Source organism: Aulonocara sp. 'chitande type north' Nkhata Bay, linkage group LG16, assembly GCF_057382095.1.
Source record: "Aulonocara sp. 'chitande type north' Nkhata Bay isolate Kocher_YH1m ecotype deep benthic linkage group LG16, A_spYH_male_GT1.1, whole genome shotgun sequence".
Taxonomy (NCBI): Eukaryota; Metazoa; Chordata; class Actinopteri; order Cichliformes; family Cichlidae; genus Aulonocara; species Aulonocara sp. 'chitande type north' Nkhata Bay.
Window position 1 is genome coordinate 19,798,232 of NC_141359.1, and position 19,022 is coordinate 19,817,253.

The 19,022-nt window shown below is 38.5% G+C and overlaps 1 protein-coding gene across 2 annotated transcripts in view; it reads right to left on the reverse strand.

The window, feature by feature from the left end:
* The window catches only part of tmtops2b (teleost multiple tissue opsin 2b), a 30,493-nt gene extending 11,471 nt beyond the window's left edge, over positions 1-19,022 (reverse strand). For both annotated transcript variants that reach the window (XR_015125297.1, XM_086265768.1), the window contains exons 1-2: positions 18,232-19,022; positions 2,426-2,751 (exon numbers count right to left, since the gene is read on the reverse strand). Coding sequence is in view for 1 of the 2 variants with exons in the window: in XM_086265768.1 (XP_086121894.1) it covers positions 2,426-2,751; positions 18,232-18,598 (693 nt within the window). In the remaining variant the exon portion in view is untranslated. The remainder of the gene's footprint in view (positions 1-2,425; positions 2,752-18,231) is intronic.

Here is a 19,022-nt window from a genome sequence, read left to right on the forward strand (position 1 = left end):
AGAGGAGCATTGGAGATTTGTCTCGAACACATAAACACTGGCTAACTGTGTTTTCTGAACTTGGGGAACTCATTTGATCAAGTCTCGTGGGAGTGCTTTGTGAGTATGGGGTATCAGACAATGCTGTGGGCCATCCAATCCCTGTTCATCTGTACTCTGAGCTTGGCTTGCACAGGTGGTTAGAAGTCAAAATTGCTGTCTGTGGGTGTTTGACTTTTTCATAGATTTTATCTGTATTTATGTACAGAATTTCCAGATGCAGTCAAGGGACTTGGGGTGTCAGGTTGGTTTCAGGATCTCGTCTCTGCTTTTTGCAAATGATGTAGTTCTATTAGCTTTACTGAGTGGGGACCTACAGCTTGCGCTGGGCTACTTTGCAGTGTGAAGTGGCTGGAATGAGATCACTATTGATTTACCTGTAAATCTACATCCCTACCTTCACCTATTACCACAAGCTGTAAGACAGAAACAAGTTTACATCTCTTAGCTTAGATGGATAGACAGAGGGGAGGTCTGGGCATCTCTTCTTAGACTGCTGTTCTCTTTACACAAACTCAGATAAGTGGCAGAAAATTAATGGATGGATATGTTACATGTCACAACTTTTTATGAGTATGTATTGTAAAACTAGATAATTTTCTTTTTAAACCGTATGCATGGAGATCCCAGTGCATCACCTTATCAGCACCAACACAGAGTTGCCTGGTTTAGTTCAGCAATAAAGCATCAGCCAAACTGTATAAAGTTAGATGCACTCTTTGATTTAATGCAACCTGAACTTATTAGGCTGGAAACTGGTGTCCTGACAAAGGAAGGTCAGTGTGTAAAATGTTATGAACTTAACAGCTTATTTAAAGTTAAACAAAAGTAATGAAACTGAAATAAAACCAGTTTATCTCATATGATCCAAACATAGATAATTATACTTGGAGGGGATTTGAAAAAAAGCTGCTTATTGATACCAGGGGGTCAGTCTGAGTTCCTGAAGTGCTTTAAATCCACTATATTAAAGCAACCTAAAACAAACCCAAGAAGATGGTTGAGTAGCTTAGGCTTTGTCTGAGTCATAATGCTGTGATAATCCTCTGCTACCCTCCTGTTGCTCTCAGGAATAAATCTAAAGCAACGGGAGTGGAACATCTTTTATTTATTTACCCAAGACAAGTGAAGTCACTCACTTAAAAATAGAAAAAAAAATACCCATGAACCAATCACCAAAGAAACTGTGATTGGTTGACTGATTCCCCGCAAACCGTGTTACGTTTCTTTGCTTTTATTTTTATGTAAATGAGCAGAAGGCATGAATATATTGCAATTCATCAGTAAACTCATCATAAACATCTGTGTTCTATGAATATGACTGTGGTGGGAACGTATCTTCTAGCAGCACTGCTCTGTTCCATTAGCTGAGTGGAGTACGTAGCTTTAACTTTGATGGGATAGATATCGCCTTGATTTATAGACTGTCAACCAAATCTGACATGTACTGTTGATGTATTTAGCCAGAAACTTCTTCAATCAAACTTCATTGTAGCTTTGCAGAAAATCTCATTGATGTCAGATTATGTCATCTGTCAGATTTTATAACTTCTGTCTGAGAGATATCTCGGATGGATGTGGAACATGTCAGGATTTTAAATAGGACTGACAGAAAAACGTTTACCTTTCCAATGTGATACCACATGAACAGAACAAATGGGAAAGGCTAAATGTTTTAAGGTGTATTCTAGATTTTCAGCAAGTTTCATGCAAATAGATCAGTGTGCAGTAAAAATCAGAAGACTTTTGTTTGCAGTGCTGCTCTATTTTAAATTTACTAGAAATTTATACTGTTCAGAAAAACTAAACAGTTTTGTTGACGGGTAAATACATCAGCTAGCTTTTATTTTTCTTTCTTTAAGTCAGCAAAAATAAAAGAATGGGCAGATCTGAATATTTGATGGTTGATTACAACAACTTTATTGACCTTACATGCATTTCACGCTGGGGACATTTATTTCTGAAAATAGCCCTGCTGGGACACGACAGATTAGATGACCCAGTGGGTCCTCGGAGAAAAGTTGATAACCCTACAAAGACTTATGATAATACAGTCAAAAGCTAAAAGTTCAAAATCTATCCAGTTGTCCAGTGCACAAAACCTACCCCTTCCTCTGTCTTACATGTTAGTTTTATCTTAGCAGAGATCTGTTCATATGAAGCTCTGAAGCTTTGTCACCTTTGTCAGTTATTAAAAAGCAAAAAAGCTCTTTTCGGCCATGTTTGACATCTGCAGTGTTTGGTGTTCAAAGGTGCAAAATCACTCTAAGCAACTTGTAGCTTTATTTTTGACACCTTATTCCTAAAAGAAAATACAGCATAGACATTCACATGTATGCAGTTAATGTGTGACTAAGTGTCAGTGTCTGACAGCTAGTGTGTGTACCTGTTTGACTGCCCAAAGCAATCTGCTGTAGCAGTAGATCATCACTATGACAGGCAGACCCAAGCAGAAAATGAAGAGGCAGATGATGTAGGCGTGCGATTGGGCACTGTTAGCAGTCCAGGACACAGAACAGCTTGTTCCTGCCCCCTCTATGCCATAGCTGCTCCAGCCCAGTAGGGGGGGCACTGTCCAGAACAAGGAGTACAGCCAAGAGCCCCCAACGGCTATTAGGGGCTTACGGTAGTCTGGCCCACGCTTGTTGTAAACAGTAAGGGTGCTGTAGCGGTCGTAGGAGAGGATCACCAGAGAGATCAGCGAAACTATACCTGAGAAAGACAGAGATGTGGAGGCGTGAGGCAGTGGGGGTAGGATGTAACTGGCTCAAGAGGGCAATAAACATTTATACAGTTTATAATACAATAAATTGCAACAACGGGCAGTCATAAAAGTACAGAAAACAATATTATATGATCTTAGTCTTTAATGCTGATTGTTCTTGAAAAAACACTCACTTAAAAGTGAGGAAATCTTAAAGGTGATTGCAAGGTACATGAAGTTTTGAGCCAATAAACTTCCACCAGAATCACAAAAGCCAACAGCATGGTACTCGTGGGAAATTCACGAGAGTACCAAATCAATAGCTTTAATCGATTTTGGGTCAGGTCTTTACAAAATATTGAGCTGCTGTATAAAAGAAATAAAGATTGGAAGATTTAATTAAAAACAAACAAAATGTTCACTACAATCAGTGAGAAACACTTGTTCACCTTAGCTTCAAAATGCACCTCAGTCAAACTGAAATATCTGTGAGAATGAATCTCAATCACAATGACTCATTGTGTCTGATCTTACCTGCAGTCAGTTAGGATTTAGACACTGTGCTAATGGATTGTCACAACAAGTGATTCAACAAACAGCCACCTTCATTGTGCTAATTAATTAAAAACATTTCTTTGAGGTGTACCAAAGACTGTGCACATCTTCATTTAATATCATTCACGAAGAAATTAATTACATTTGGATAATCACTGTCAAATATAAAGCTTTGTGTTCTTATAAACCTTGCCATTTTATAATAATCTTAATAATTATAATATTTTTTGTGACGACACAGACTTGTCTGTAGAGACAACGGAATTTTAAGAAGTGACTGCTTGGCCATTGAGTCTTCATCTGTCCGTGTGTACAGCACAGTATAATCAATGCTTAATTACTAAATAACTTTTGTTTCCTATGTATTATCTGCTTAGAATGGTTGTACCAGAAGGAGAGAGTAGCCTGAGGCTATGACTATACTGTGTACAAGTCCTATCTCTGCCCTACGCATGACCAGCACCCAGTGCTTCCAAGACACAAGAAAGAAAAACCCTCAAGAATCCATCGGAAATGCTACCAGGTCATTTAATTTGACCTTTATGAGAAAAACGCATAACCGAGAACACAAGAGGATCCAAAGCTGTCTGCAGCCACAGAGGAAAAAATATTTCATGTAGAGCTTGGTGGTAAAATTGGTGTCTTTCCCAAAAAGCCAAGCATTACACTGTATACAGAGGGATCACCCTCTGTATACAGTGTAATGCTTTCCAGCATCATGATGTTTTTTTTCTGTCTAGCAAAGTCACCATCCCATAACTATTCATTTCAGCTCAATCTGTCAGTGCTTTTTGTGGTGCAGCATTTTTCCTCTAAACTAATGCATCTACCTCCTTGAACTATGGCTGATTGGATTTACCCTGGTAAATGGCCTGTGTTTGTATAGCGCTTTACCAGTGCCTAAGGACCCCAAAGTGCACATCCAGTCATTCACCCATTCACACACACATTCACACACTGGTGATGGCAAGCTACATTGTAGCCACAGCCACCCTGGGGCGCACTGACAGAGGCGAGGCTGCTGGACACCGGCGCCACCGCGCCCTCTGACCACCACCAGTAGGCAACGGGTGAAGTGTCTTGCCCAAGGACGCAACGACCAAGACTGTCGGAGCCGGGGCTCTTTCCAATTACAAGACGAACTGCTAACTCTTGAGCCACAATCGCCCTGATCGCCCTACCATCCCACATACTGCATTTCACTGCTTTACACACAGTGCACACATGAAGCATCAGACATGAAAGAAATAGATATTTGCATGGGATGTTTGATGTGTTTGTAAATTACAAAGTAGTTAGATTAAGTGAATGTTACTGCATTTTGCAGAGCATCTATTTGCTTCAAACTGCTCTGACCATCAAATTGTCTCATTTTTTTCTCTGCAGTTTATTACCTTTCTCATTTACACAGTTTGCACAGTGTTACTATGTTATTAACACATGCCAAATTAAAGATACATCACGTGGCAGCAGTCAGAAGTGTATCATTGATGAGATTTCCCATGTTATTTCTCTAAACATACTGGTGAACCTAGATAGCTGATGGCAAAAACACAACAATAGAAGAAACCAAGTGTACTCAAAGCACACAGCTAATACATCTAATCTAATAACTCCTATTATATGCCAGCCACAGACTGTGTTAGGTAATGCTTCTACTAAACTAAATTTAGCTTTATTAAAGGTCCAGTCTGGCTGGCAAGCTCATCCTGTTTAATGATTTTATTTCCAAAAATTATCTTGATTTTATGTTCCTAAATAAAACCTCGTAAAACAAAAACAATGGTTATTATTGAAACAGCCCCTCCAAATTTCAGTTTTATAGACCCTCAAAATAAAGTGCAAAGGATTGACTAGATTGCCATTAGGTATGACTTTAACATTGTTAAGTTGGTGTTTTTAATATGCATATTGATCAACACAGCAATAGCATTACCAAAGAACTTTTGTGTATTCTGGATCATTTCAGACTCGTATCATATCCTACACCTAGTTATTTCCAAAGGCCTGTGGCCGATACTGCTCTCTTTGACAATAGGGTGTCTTTTTTGACCATCTCTGCGGACAGTAGAATCAGAAGGTGCTTTCTTAATAAAAAATTACATTACATTGTCTACCCATTTTTGTCTACCCATTTTTTAATGGGTAACACTCTTTTTAATACCTTTCCCAATAAACACTGGGCATCTGATAGACATGCAGCTCATGTCTATATTGGGTCTGTCGGTCCAGGAGCTATTCTGGACATCTATTCGACATTCATGGTTGGGCATCCAAATTGTGGACCTAGTTTGAATGTCGACATGTAGACGTCTATGACAGCTACAGGAAATTTATATGATTAATATATGTAATATTATAAATTTTGGAATTCATACTACAACGTGTTTAATAAGATTCAAAGAGCATTTGCATTATATATGGTTCATTTTGTAAGTATCCTGTTTTATTATGAAGAGCTGATTGTAAGAGCAAATAAATGTGGTTGTGATCGGTAGCTGGACTGAGAGAGAAGTTGCAACAGAAAGTACGAATAGTTTGTACAAGTATGCATGTATGAACTGGACTACCTGCTTGACAGTCTTTGTTGATGCACACATTTTGCAAATTAGCTGTGAGAAGCTGGGGACATCCACTGATCACTCAGCATACTGATGGACATTATGGACAATGCCAGGCATCCTCTGCACACGGCCATAAACAATCAGAAGAGTCTGTTCAGTGACAGGTTGCTTCTCCCAAAGACAAGAACTAACAGACTTAAAAACTCCTTTGTCCCACACGCCATCAGACTGTTTAACTCCTCTCTGGTGGGGAGAGGGAGGGGAAACAGGAGGACAAAGGAGGGAACAACTAAGCTGTAGTGCCTCTTCACCTCACTGTGCAATTACCTTTTGTGCAATACTTTTGTAAATAGTCAACGGTGCAATAGACTCAATACTTGAAATGTGCAATTCACTTGTATTTTTATTTTTATTCCTATTTATTCTATTTATCCCCTTCGTATATTTTATTTATATTGTCTCTGTATTTATATATATGTGTGTGTGTATAACTCTGTAACTTCTGTCGGTGCTGTGCTTTTTTGGAAATCGAATTTCCCAGAGGAACCCACCCGAGGGATTAATAAAGTTCTTATCTTATCTCTCTTATCTTATTCCCTCGTGCATTACTGTTACTGTACAGAAAACATGCCCTCCAGCCTCTTAAAAAATGGGACTACAGAGCCTCCAGAAGCAGTATTAAATTGATGTCAAAAATTAGTAGGTTTGACATTGAAAAGACATCGACAACGACCGCATTTGGACTATAAATAGCCTGTACACAGAGGGACGGATATCAACACTAGATGTTAAGCAGACGTCAGAAAAAGACGTAACCTGGCGTTACAAAACAACCTCTTCATTGGACCAAAATTGTACACCAGAAAAACGACACCCCAACAACAACACATCATTCCGATGTCACTTTGTGCAGTATGTTCAGTTTAGATGTCTTTAAAGTAATAAACAATATTCATCTAAATAGTGACAGGTCAAAAAGTCCTAACACCCAATGACACACAACTATCGGTGCTACCTCAGGACTATGGTCCCCTACACTTTCACAAAAGTTGCAGTAAACAAATTATTGAGTAGATATGCCAAAAATTCCTGAAAATGAACTCAGAAAAGACTGAAATTGTTTTTATTGAAAAAGAAAAAAAAAAAGAACGAAAGTCTATAAAAGCCTGTCTATAAAAGATGCTTAAGTCTTAAATCCAGACCAGAAATCTTAGCATAATTCTGGACTATGGCCTAGATTTTCACAGCTAGATAAAAAAAATTAAAAAATATTTTTTAAAAATGGATGCATGTTTGAAGTAGATACAGATGAGAATATTATAAGAGTATCTTTATTGATCTTGAGCACATTACTCTATTTTCAAATCTCTGCACTGGTTTTTTTGTGTGTCAAAGGACAGATCCTAAAAATACTGGTACAAGTTTACGAAGCATTTAATCTACTCGTGCCTCACAAAACACCCAGAACGCTCAGGTTAAAGGGAACGTACCATTTATGTACATTCCCATATTTAGAACGAAACAAAAGTGAAGCAGTTTTTATGGTACTCACCTGTGGAACAAGCTTCCTGGACAGCTGTGCCAAGATGAGACACATCTGTTATTTCCTTTAAATTACAGTGCCTAAAACTTTTTATTATCAACAAACAATGTCTGCAGGATCCTCTTAACCTTTTGTTTATTTATATTTCAAGTGGGTTGTTCCCTGGTTTAACATATTGTCTAAAGATTAGTCATTGCAGAACAGAATAAAAGAGTTCACTCCCACAGTTTTACCTCTGTTTTGACAAAGTCTGGTCCATGAATCAATTTTATTGGAATTTCACGTGAAAGACCAACACAAAGTGGTGTACACGTGAGAAGTGGAACGAAAATCATACGTTTCCAAACATTTTTTACAAATAAATAACTAAAAAGTGGGGTGTGCGTAATTATTCAGCCCCCTGAGTCAATACTTTGCTGCAATTAAAGCTTGCCAGTTCAAGGGGGTCGAATACTTTTGCAAGCCACTGTATGTAACAACACAGCTGTGAACATGGGAAACAACTCTTCTCTTGTTTGTTTTTTGCTTCTAATTGTTGTTTGTTCCATTTCCATAATAATTATGTGTAAATGCCATACACAATGATATGTATTCATATGTTTTACATGTTCTATCTCTCTCCATCTTTCTATCCCTCTGCATAGCTTCGGCTTATGTATTTGTATAGTGCTCTACAAATACATAAACACATTTTGGTTGAATTTTAAAAGCAAGCAACATCAGGGAAGTAACGCAACTACATCCACTTAATAAAGTTTATGTAGCTAGCTGAATAAAGCTACCATGCAAGACCTCATTGCTCAAACAAACCTGGCATTTAAGAAATGAACTGTTAGGAGACATTTTCTCTTGAAATTCCAGAGATGCAAAATATGCAGCACTGAAACCAGAAAGACATACCAGCTGATAAATCAAATATTTGAAACCTTTTTTTCAGTCAAACCATTCCATTTTTGAATAAATGGTGCAGATGCTTATCAATCTACCATTACAGATTTAAACGTGGTCAACAAAGCTTCAGTCTGGCAGATTTGGTTATCACATATAATGATTTTCTTGAGTTTCTCAACTGCCACTTTATCTCAGTACCTTCTACTATTGTGTGTGCCAAAAATTATAGAGTGGCACGTTTGTGGAAATTCCTTTTTAAAGTACAATATGTTAATATCTTCTATTCATATCAGTCCTTTAATGCTTAAACCATTATGAAGCTGCAAGTTACAGGACTGCTACTGAAGTCTCCAACATTCACCCCAAGGCTGTGTTTATGTCATGTCAGAGATAATGTAATTATAAGTGTCTGGTGTAATTAGAATTCATGTCAGCCTCTTACTTGTATATTGAACATGACACTTAATATTAACACTTAATCGAGCCCCCAAAAACTGAACAAATTAGGAGATGTCATCTCATCCTCTGCCTGGGCAAACTATTTTCTGTAATTACACTTATAAACCCATATTAAATGCATGTGTTATATTTTCAGTACACTGTATTTTAATCCTAACACATCCAAATTTATACTTATGCAATTGCAACACTTGCAAGTCGGTGACATGGGAAATGCTTTTCTGACTGTTTTTTTTTTCACCAGTTTTTGCAATTGTGAAAGAGCACATGTGAAAGATGTCAAAGGGTCTAGAACAGGGGTGTCAAACTCAAATACACAGTGGGCCAAAATTCAAAACTGGAACAAAGTCGCGGGCTAACGCTAATATTTATTGAAAAAAAATTTTTTCCTCTATATATAAGAATGAATCTTTTCTTATGGACTCAAACAAGTTTTGCTGAAAAACTGAATATGGAACAAGCAAAGCTTAATACTAAACAATATATATATTAGCTGTATAATACCAGTAGGCCAGCGCTAATAGTAATTTGGTATGGCTTCGCGGGCCAAATGTAATTAGGCTGCGGGCCAAATTTGGCCCGCGGGCCAGAGTTTGACACCTATGGTCTAGAACAGGGGTGCCCAATCCCGGTCCTCGAGAGCTATACCGTCATGCAGCTTTTAGATGCATCCTTGTTCCCACACACCCGAATCAAATGAATGGCTTGTTATCAGCCCTTTGCCAAACATGATGGCATGCTGAAGAGGTAATCAAACCATTTGATTCAGCTGTGTTGGATAGGGATGCATCTAAAAGCTGCAGGATAGTAGCTCTTGAGGACTGGGATTGGGCAGCCCTGGTCTAGAAGAACCGTGGAGAACATTATGCTGCCTCTAACAGCATTCAACATGTTTAGTGGCAAACCATGGAGGCATATCCATGGATGGTCCTCTACAGGCTAGGCAACGACACCCTTACTGCCATTAGGTAAGGGGATAAGATCCTTGCCAGACCTTATGCTTAAAAACCAATGAAGTCCTGCTCCACTTATTAGTACCAGACTGACAAAATGAGCTTCTGTAATCTCATATTAAAGAAATGGGATAGGACTTTACATTGCTTGCACAGAAACACAATTAGTTCCACTTTCTTTACCTGAATATATGAAAAAATGCCAAAGATAACACGGCTTGAAAGGCATAAAATAGCATTTCTGCAACAACAAGGCGATTCCCAAGGAGTATAGCTCAGCATTTTGTGCAGCGTATCGTTCAAAAACTGGCAAAAGTGAACAAGTGGAGGACAAAAGAAGTGTAAGGACTATGAATCTATAGCTGTTGAACAATATCTGAAAGTCCTGTCCTTAAACAGGAAAACAACTAGCAAAGACCTGACATAGGACCTGGGGGATGCATATGGCTTTTCAATTATCCACTGAAGCCTCAACAGATATGTTCTGGTAGAAAGATGGATGTCAAGATGCCATTATTAAGGAAGGGAAACAGCCTGATTTATGGCAAATTACACAAGAATTGCACTGAAATTCAGTGGCAAGGGGTCTTGTGGAATGATGAATCCAAACCATTAGTGTGTTTGGAGGAACAGTGAACATGTATAGACATCAGTAAAAAACGGTGGAGGCTCTTCATGATTTGGGACGTCATTTCAGCCAGTGACGTTTGGGATCTTGTCAAAATTAAGGGAATTGTAAACACAGAAAAGTACTGTAAGATTTTGATTATTATCCTTTATTCATCTATTGAGATTTAAATCTCATTTCCCAGAGAGACCTGCAATTATCTGTCATAGACTCACCTCCCCACACCTCAGTGAAGTCAGATCATCTTGGCAGAAAACAGAACAAAAGGCAGTCAAAATCTAAAGAACAGCTTTGAGATTTGTCCTTGGATAAAGTCTCTCTGAAGGCTACGAAGAAGAAGACGAAATCAGTCAGCTTGCCTAAGAGGTTTCAGGCTGTGTTGAAGAATAAGTGTCATATCAAATATTGACATCCAAGCTTGTACAATTGAATTCAATTTGATTAACATAGTGCCAAATCACAATTAGAGTTGCCTCAAGGCGCATAAGGTACTGACCCTACAATAATACAGTTGCACTCTTTCTGCCTTATATACTGTATTCCATGTATATTTGGATGTCTCATTTTCCTGGGAAAATACAAATATTTTCAATTGCCAGTGCAATTAAAACAACGTTAAGACATCCATTAAGCAACCCCTCATTCTATCGTGTTGTTTTTAGCTTTTTTTGTGGCTGAACCATCACCTTCAGATGAAAAACCCAAATATAACAGATGCACTGCCACCCTCCAACTGTGGCTTTTTTCCCTGCCTTTTTGTGTCACTCTTGCTAAGGCTAAGTAAAAAAGAAATACAACAGACATGCAATCAATCTGTTGTTCTGACCTCATCCTCACTGATATCTTCTGTTATTAAGGTTCTGCAGCTTACAGGCTTTAGCTACTATAAAGTATAAGACAGCCATAGCCCCTTCTGTTATAAGGACATCAAATAATGTTTAGGTCAGTGTCAGTCCCTGTAAAACTTGCTAACATCCACAAAAGTAACACAGAAAGACAGCGCTGCGGTGGTTAAGTGTCTCCTTTAGGCATAGTAGATGGTTGCAAAAAATAAATACCATATTTAATGATTAATATTTCAGGTTTATTTGATTCTTTTTGGAATAAAAATCATGTGTGGTGGCAGATTTCTTTTCTCATGTATTAATCACATATTTTAATCATATCACATAGTAATAGTAATATCACTTTCTCTCTTTAGTATAGTAAGAGTACTGTCGACAGTTTGCATGCATGTAGAATGTTATCACAAGGCCCCAAGTTTTATTGCACCTTCACAGAGGACCCATTGTAGACTGGAAGATCTCCAGACATCTTGCTTTAAGGGAGGTGATGGGTGGTCGTAACTTTTCTTAGGGTGGGAAAGGGTCCAGGTTGAGCTGGACTGAAGCTATAGGGAGACGTGATGTGCTGTGGAATGTTCTTTGGTTGAGAGTGTCTGTGATGGTGTATATAAGACGTCAAATTTCAGAGATGATGCTAGTGTTTTGGCTGGGAGGTTTCTCTCCATATTGCAATATGTTATTAAACCGTTTCAAAACGCTCACTGGCTGTGTTGCAGGTTACTGTTAAAATTTCCGTAACATATGTCAACTTAGTTCCTGCCAGTCACTGTTTTCAATGTGAATGTTAACCAAACATATACAGAAAAACTAATAGAATCCAATCAGTGGTACAGTGTTTGCACATTTTAGCATTTTAGAGTTTCAACAGTTTGCAGGATAATTAATCAAATCTGATATTCAGATATTCAAAAGTACATATTGCGCTTAGGTATTAACATTTATTTTAAAATGAATTCTTTTTAGTATTTCATGAATATTAACAGTGCAATGTGTTATTGCTGGAATCCAAGAAAACACTTTTAAACTGAAAAAATGTACTTAAGCTGTTAAATATTTCATTAGAGAATGCAAGTGAGGCATAACTTTCTCAAGTATGGAATTTCATAAATTCCAGTTGTTGGCTTTTGTTTAATTAAAAAGGATTACAAAGGTGAACGATAAATTGTGAGTTTTGCTAAACTGAAAATGTGATTTTGTTGTAAGTTATATCAGTTTATTCCCAAGAAAGACATAATTGGAAAGTAACAGAGAATGTTTTTATTTAAGTATCAGACATGTTGGTTTTTATTGTAGGAAAAAGTTAAATGTCAAATATAACCAGAATATTAAAGTTCTAATGAACTTTTAAGTTCAGCTAACTTTTATGTGTTTACCGTGATTAGTACGGTGGCCCTGAGAAGCCAAACAGACTGCAACTTAAGAAAACACCAGCAATAAGAAAAACGCTGCAAAAGCACACAAAACACAACGGAAATAGGAAAAACAAAAACAGAAATGGAAAAAAACAGATTTCCAAAAGCACAAGGGAAGTGTTTCTGAGGAGACAATAACCCGACGGACCAGTTGCAGAAACCAAAATATGCTAAGAATTGCAACTAAAAGACACTTAAAAGTGGAGGATTTATCGGTTTTGTGAGGAAAGAAAAGATGAGAAGTGTGTTAGTCTAACTATTAGCCTTAAAATCCGTCATCAGTAATATATGAATCATGATAAAAACATACCTACCATGTTTTGGGTTCCTGCAACTGGTCCGTCAGGTTATTGTCTCCCCAGAAACACTTTCCTTGTGCTTTAGGAAATCTGTTTCTTCCTATTTCCGTTGTTGTTTTTCCCATTTCTGTTTTTTCCTATTTCTGTTCCCTCCCTGGCATCTACAAGGATATCTACCACCAGGTTTTTGAGATAATAGTCTTGTTTAAAAAAAAGAATCTTCCTTTCATTAGTCATGAAAGAAAGGTCATGAAATTAATAGAGCTACTTTCAGCTGCTCTCTTATTGACGGCAGGTCACCACATGTTTAATTTGGCAGATTTGTACACTGGATGCTCTTCCCGAAAGGGATTTGTGTCTCCTCTTTATATCAGAGCAGAGATCTTTCACTTGATAAACCAATATGTAAATCCCAGTTAATAATTCATTAATGATCCTCCCAAACATGCTGTTTTCTGTCATAAATGTATTTATTTTTCCGGAAAATTCTGTTCACATGTGATTAAAATCAAAGAAAATGCAGTAGTTTTGAGGTAAAACTGTTAGTAAGTTATATGACTTTGTTAGCTACTTTACAATGTGTAGAGAGAAGGAAACATCAATCCCCACTTACTGCTTTTAAGCTAAAAAGAAAACAATGATTACGAAAAGCAAAACTCCTTTAACTCTTGATTTAACTCTAAAACTCAGAATAAAACTTTTATTCTCTGGCTTTTAAATCCAAATTAGTTTTGACTATTTTTCTTAGTGCTACTTCTTCTTCGGGTTTTCTCTTTTTTTTTTCCTTCATTAAATTCTGTCATTTTGTTCTACATTTTTGTGTCATTTGATTATTTTATATATAGAGCTTGTCTTTAAATGTGCCATAGAAATAAATTTGACTTTGACTATCAAAATCTTTATGTTTGGGTGTCTCTTGACACAAGTTGCTTTATCTTCATTCTGGGATGTAGATCGTTGATCTTCATTACAGCCATTGTTTTCTTAAACACACTGCCTCATTTACTCCCATGTGATGCATTTGCACACACACACACACACACACACACACACACACACACACACACACACACACACACACACACACACACACACACACACACACACACACACACACATGCAGCATATACCTAATCATGATATACAGCACTTACAGCTTGCAACAAAAGCATCAGTAACATCATTATTCTTACAAGGTTCTTACTCAAGTGGTGTAAGCCAGTGATTTGTAGGGTCGCTTAAAAGCTTTAAGAAGTCAGGTTAAGTGAATGTCAGGCCCTTGAACAATAAACAGACTACACCCTGTGTATTGTCCTTTCTTCTTATCAGCTGTTTACTTGAGTGTGTGCAGATCACCGGACTTTTAAAAGTAAAACATTCTTCCTGCTCTTTGTTGTCACCCACCTTCCCACTCGTGTAGCGTAAGTACAAGACAGGAGTCAGAACACCGAAACAACTATACTTCAAAAGTCTTTAGGAATACTGTAAGTTCTTGTAATGTGGTCATAATGATGCTTTGGAAAAAATAATAAAATGTATTATTTCAACATTTCTGTTTTCTTTATACTTTCTGTACAAAAAGACAGCATGACTGTCTATGTCTTGATTGCTTTCTCTATCTGTATATGATGGTTTGCCTAGCCCTGTTTTTAATTTTACCCGTGTTTGAAACTAGCCTCAGGCCAAGAAAAACTGTGATCTGTTATGTTGTGCGACTCTCTGGCAGTTATATATATTGAATCAGCCCTTATGCTGCCTCATATGATGAAGGAATAACAGGGAGATGATAATGGCAACGATATATATAGAAAGAGAGAAATGAACAATCAGTGTATTATGGTTGCTGACACTCAAAGCGTTCTGCCATCTTCAAGCGCACACTATGTGACACTGACGGTAATGGTCTTTTAACAAAACAGCGACTTGGGAGAACAGGATGTACTGGACGAGGTAAGAGTGTTTGATCATTGGTACAAACATATTAACATCCGGCACACATGTCATATGAGTATAGGAACAATGTATGGTGTGAAAGAGCATACAGGTTGCTTGTGAATACGATTTCTTACAACAACATATTAAGAAATGTTTAACAAAGAAGCATAAGACCCACATCAGAGACTTTATTAGGTACAACTTGTACCAGGTTGGACCTAATTTTGCCTTCACAACTACCCTATTTATTTGTGGCATAGATTTTAACAAGGTGTTGGAAACATTCCTGAGATGTTGGTTCATTGTGACATGACTGCATCACACAGTTGCTGCAGATTTGCTAGCTGCACCTTCATGATATGAATCTTCTGTTACACCTCATCCCAGAGGGGCTCTATTGGATTGGGATCTGATGACTGTGGAGGCCATTTGAGTATAGTGAACTCGCTGTTATGTTCAAGAAACCTGTTGGAGATAACTTGAACTTTGTGACATGGTGCATTAACCTGCTGGAAGCAGCCATCAGAAGATGGATATACTTTAGTCATAAAGGGATGACCACGGTCAGCAACAATGCTCAGGCAGACTGTGGGGTTTAAACCATCAGTTGGTATTAAGGGACCCAAGTGTGCTAAGAAAATAGCATTACCCTACCAGGCTGAACCACTGATAGAAGTCAGGATGGATCCATGCTTTGATATTGTTTATACAAATTTTTGGCCCCACTATCCGAACGCTGCAGCAGAAATGCTTAGAACAGGCAGTGTTTTTCAATCATCTATTGCCCCCTTTTGCTGAATCCATGTGAACTGTAGCCTCAGTTTCCTGTTCTTAGCTGACAGGAGTGAGACGCGTGTTTTCACTGGACATCTTCTTTGTCTCAGTTCATCTCTGCATAGAAATGGTTTTGTGGGAAACTCCCAGTAGATCAGAAATACTCCGAGTCATCTCGAACAAACAACCACGCCATGTTTAAAGTCATTTAAACCAACTTTCTCTATGCTCCCCGTGTTAAAATGTGTTTACAAAATTGTAATTCCTCTATCTGTGCGTGCTTGCATGCATGCATGTGTCTGTGTAGAGGTGAGTGGGTGGGTAGGTGGGGTGGGGGGTGCTGGGAGTTTGACTAACGGTATGGCTGCTCTTTGCATTCATATTGGCAAACTTTATGTGGCAAATATTTTGTATCTACCGACTTCTGTCAGCTTTCCAGCATCTTCTCTCTTGACACCAGTAAAATAAGCAGTGAGCTGTTACCATGCTGGTTCAAGTTTTAAAAATGCAGAAGCCCAGGGGAGAATAAAGTCAAAGCACGCTGCTGACTTTAAAACATAGCGTGAAGACAAATGAAAATTCACCGCCTCAACATATCCTGCTGACATATCCGGTTTTACAATACACAGAAGGTAAATGAACAGATGTAAACCAGCACACAAGCACTGGCAGAAGGAAAACACCACCGTCAGAGGATATGGAAACAGAGATAAGTTAAAATAATACATATTTCTGTATTCATGATAAGAGTCTAAATATCATTTGTGAGGTCAGATGAAAATCTGTAAAAGTATAATAAAAAAAATGCAACTGAAATGAAAAGTAATTTTACTAGCATGAGAACAACTCGGTGTATATAATTTTATTAATTCAACTGTGAATGTGTAATGAAATCACAAAGCAGGAAGTCAACACTTGAGGGAAGATGAACAACTTTAATAATTGATCAACGCGTTTCAGCTTGTGGCCTTCATCAGGGTCAAGAATGTGTAATGACAAAAGTTTGAATATCAACAAGCATAAAGTAAACGCATAAAAGCACTAGATCATCTAAAAAGCCACAACAAGAATGAAAATGAGACCTACACTGTACAAGGTCTCGGCAGCTACTGAGTGTGTACTGAAGTCTGATCATTTATGAGACTCCTATAACTCAACCTGAGTTATAGGAGTCTCATAAATGATCATTTCCTTTTTCCTACACACAGCTATAGTAGCATGAGAGTCCAGTGACATTTATAGGCTTTGTGTTTCCATTGTGATAAACAGGAAACGAATCACATACAATGGATCATGCTTATTAGCATAGCACAAGCAGTTTGCACTTTGATTTGAGTTTATTAACCACACTGTAAAAGACTAAAGTGGGTGAGTTACGTTCCAGCAATTGTGTCAGAATTAACTTTCCTTACCAAACTGTGGCAAAGACATGAGCCTGACCCCAAAAAGCAATCAACACTGGGCAAGCCAAATGTAGGAAAAACGTTTCCCCTCCTAACATGAAAACACGAGATTGCCCTAAATCTGTCAGACAGAAATAAATACAAATGGCTACAGTTCCAGAGTTCATATCCTCTGATAAATGCGATGAGGGTCAGTGCATCCAGGTTGTGACACTACCACCTCCTGGTGGATGAACTACACAGTAAAAGTGCAAAAAATAAAAAATAAGTCCGTGTGGGGGCACGGACTTAAACGTCATTAAATAAATCAGTATGCAATGCATTGTGTGACAAACTGTAAAATACAAACTCGTTTTTTCACTCTTCCTTGAGCTCAAACCAGCCAGATGTTAAGAAACGCTGGAAAGCTCATGATGTTTTAGTTTAATACGAGAGGGGATGGAGGGCTCATGAACAATGTAGTACAATAATACTCAAATCTGACTGCAATCCCCGTTCCCTCTGGAGACAGAGGAAGAGAAGGTCAGAGTGCAGCGCTGGACCAACTGGCCAGTGTGATTGGAGATACGCTCCGGGCAGTGTCTGTCGATAAGCAGACTTAAAAAGAAACGCGATGGGCTGTACAGACATGAAACCCGCAGGTCTGAGGTCAGAACCAGTGTCACCGTTACATAATTTGTTTACCGAAAGACATCAACCGTCAAATGTACTTCTCTTTGTTCAGTGGACAGACTTTGGGTCACAATTCTTTGATAAAAAAAAAAAAAAGAAGAAGAATCTGGATCCATCCAAAGAGCGCTTGTTTGATTATCTATCAGGCTCAGCTATCATTATATGTACAGATTCTTATTATTATGCATTATTATTGTGAAAGCTGCTTGGAATAATGACAGAAACTAACAATCCAAGCTTTATTAAAGCGAAGTAATTTAAAGAGGGAGTATCATGGTCTACTGAAAATATTATTAATCCATCCCCATCAGCCCCGATGACTCTTACGCAGACAAACACAACAGAGCGAACTAATAACTAATTAAATTTGACGATGTGAAATAAAGCATATTTGCCACAACTTTAACTTCAGTGTCTCAGTGACTTATTATAATACATTTTGCAAAAACAGCAGATATTTCGCACAGTTTTATTTCCAGAAATGTAAAACGGTGCATGAGTTGACAAATACCACAACATCCCAAACTTTGAGCTGTTCAAAAAAGCAGAACTTACCAAAGCAAGAGTTGATGAAGCCGTACCAGCTGCAGCCGCTGCGCCCCAGCAGCCACTTTCCGCGGATGCTGGAGGCGAAGCTGAGAGTGGTGCCGAACAAACACACCAGCATGTCGCTCACGCTGATGTTCAGCAGCAGCATGTTCACCGGTGTCCGCAGCTTTTTGAATTTGCAAAACAGCAGCAACACAATGAAGTTGTTCAGGAAGCCGAAAGTCATGATGAAGCCCAGCACCACGGACAGCACCACAAAGCCCGCCGGGGAGAGCTTCGCCGAGCCCGCCGGCGCGTCCAGCAAATCTCGGTCATCGCTCAGGTTGAAGCTGTAATTCAGACCAACCTGACCAGAAAACATGCCGCCGCCCATTCAGTCAATCAGTTTCTCTTCACTCTGGAGCTTGCTTCACTCGGCAGCGCTGGTCACATCGCGCATCTGTAAAGTTTGCGCGTGTAGCTTCCATCTTACTCCATGCTCATGTGCAACAAACGCGTATTCCTCCGCTGATCCTGAGAGCGATCACCTGGCTGCCGACTCTTAGAGAACTGGCAGGAATGTTAAAAAATACATTGTAACCAAAAAGTGTCACCTTAACGTGACTTTAACACAACGCCTCCTCCGCTTTCACCGCGTCTCTCCGCAAACCAGCTTGACAGTACGCGCTATTACATATAATTTGGGCAATCTAACAAAATTCATCCCAGTTATCAAGTTACTTTCCACAGCAGTTTATTTCTCTCGTCTTCAAGTTACCACTTTTAGACTGGCTGTAATCCGCGCTCGTAGCGGAGAC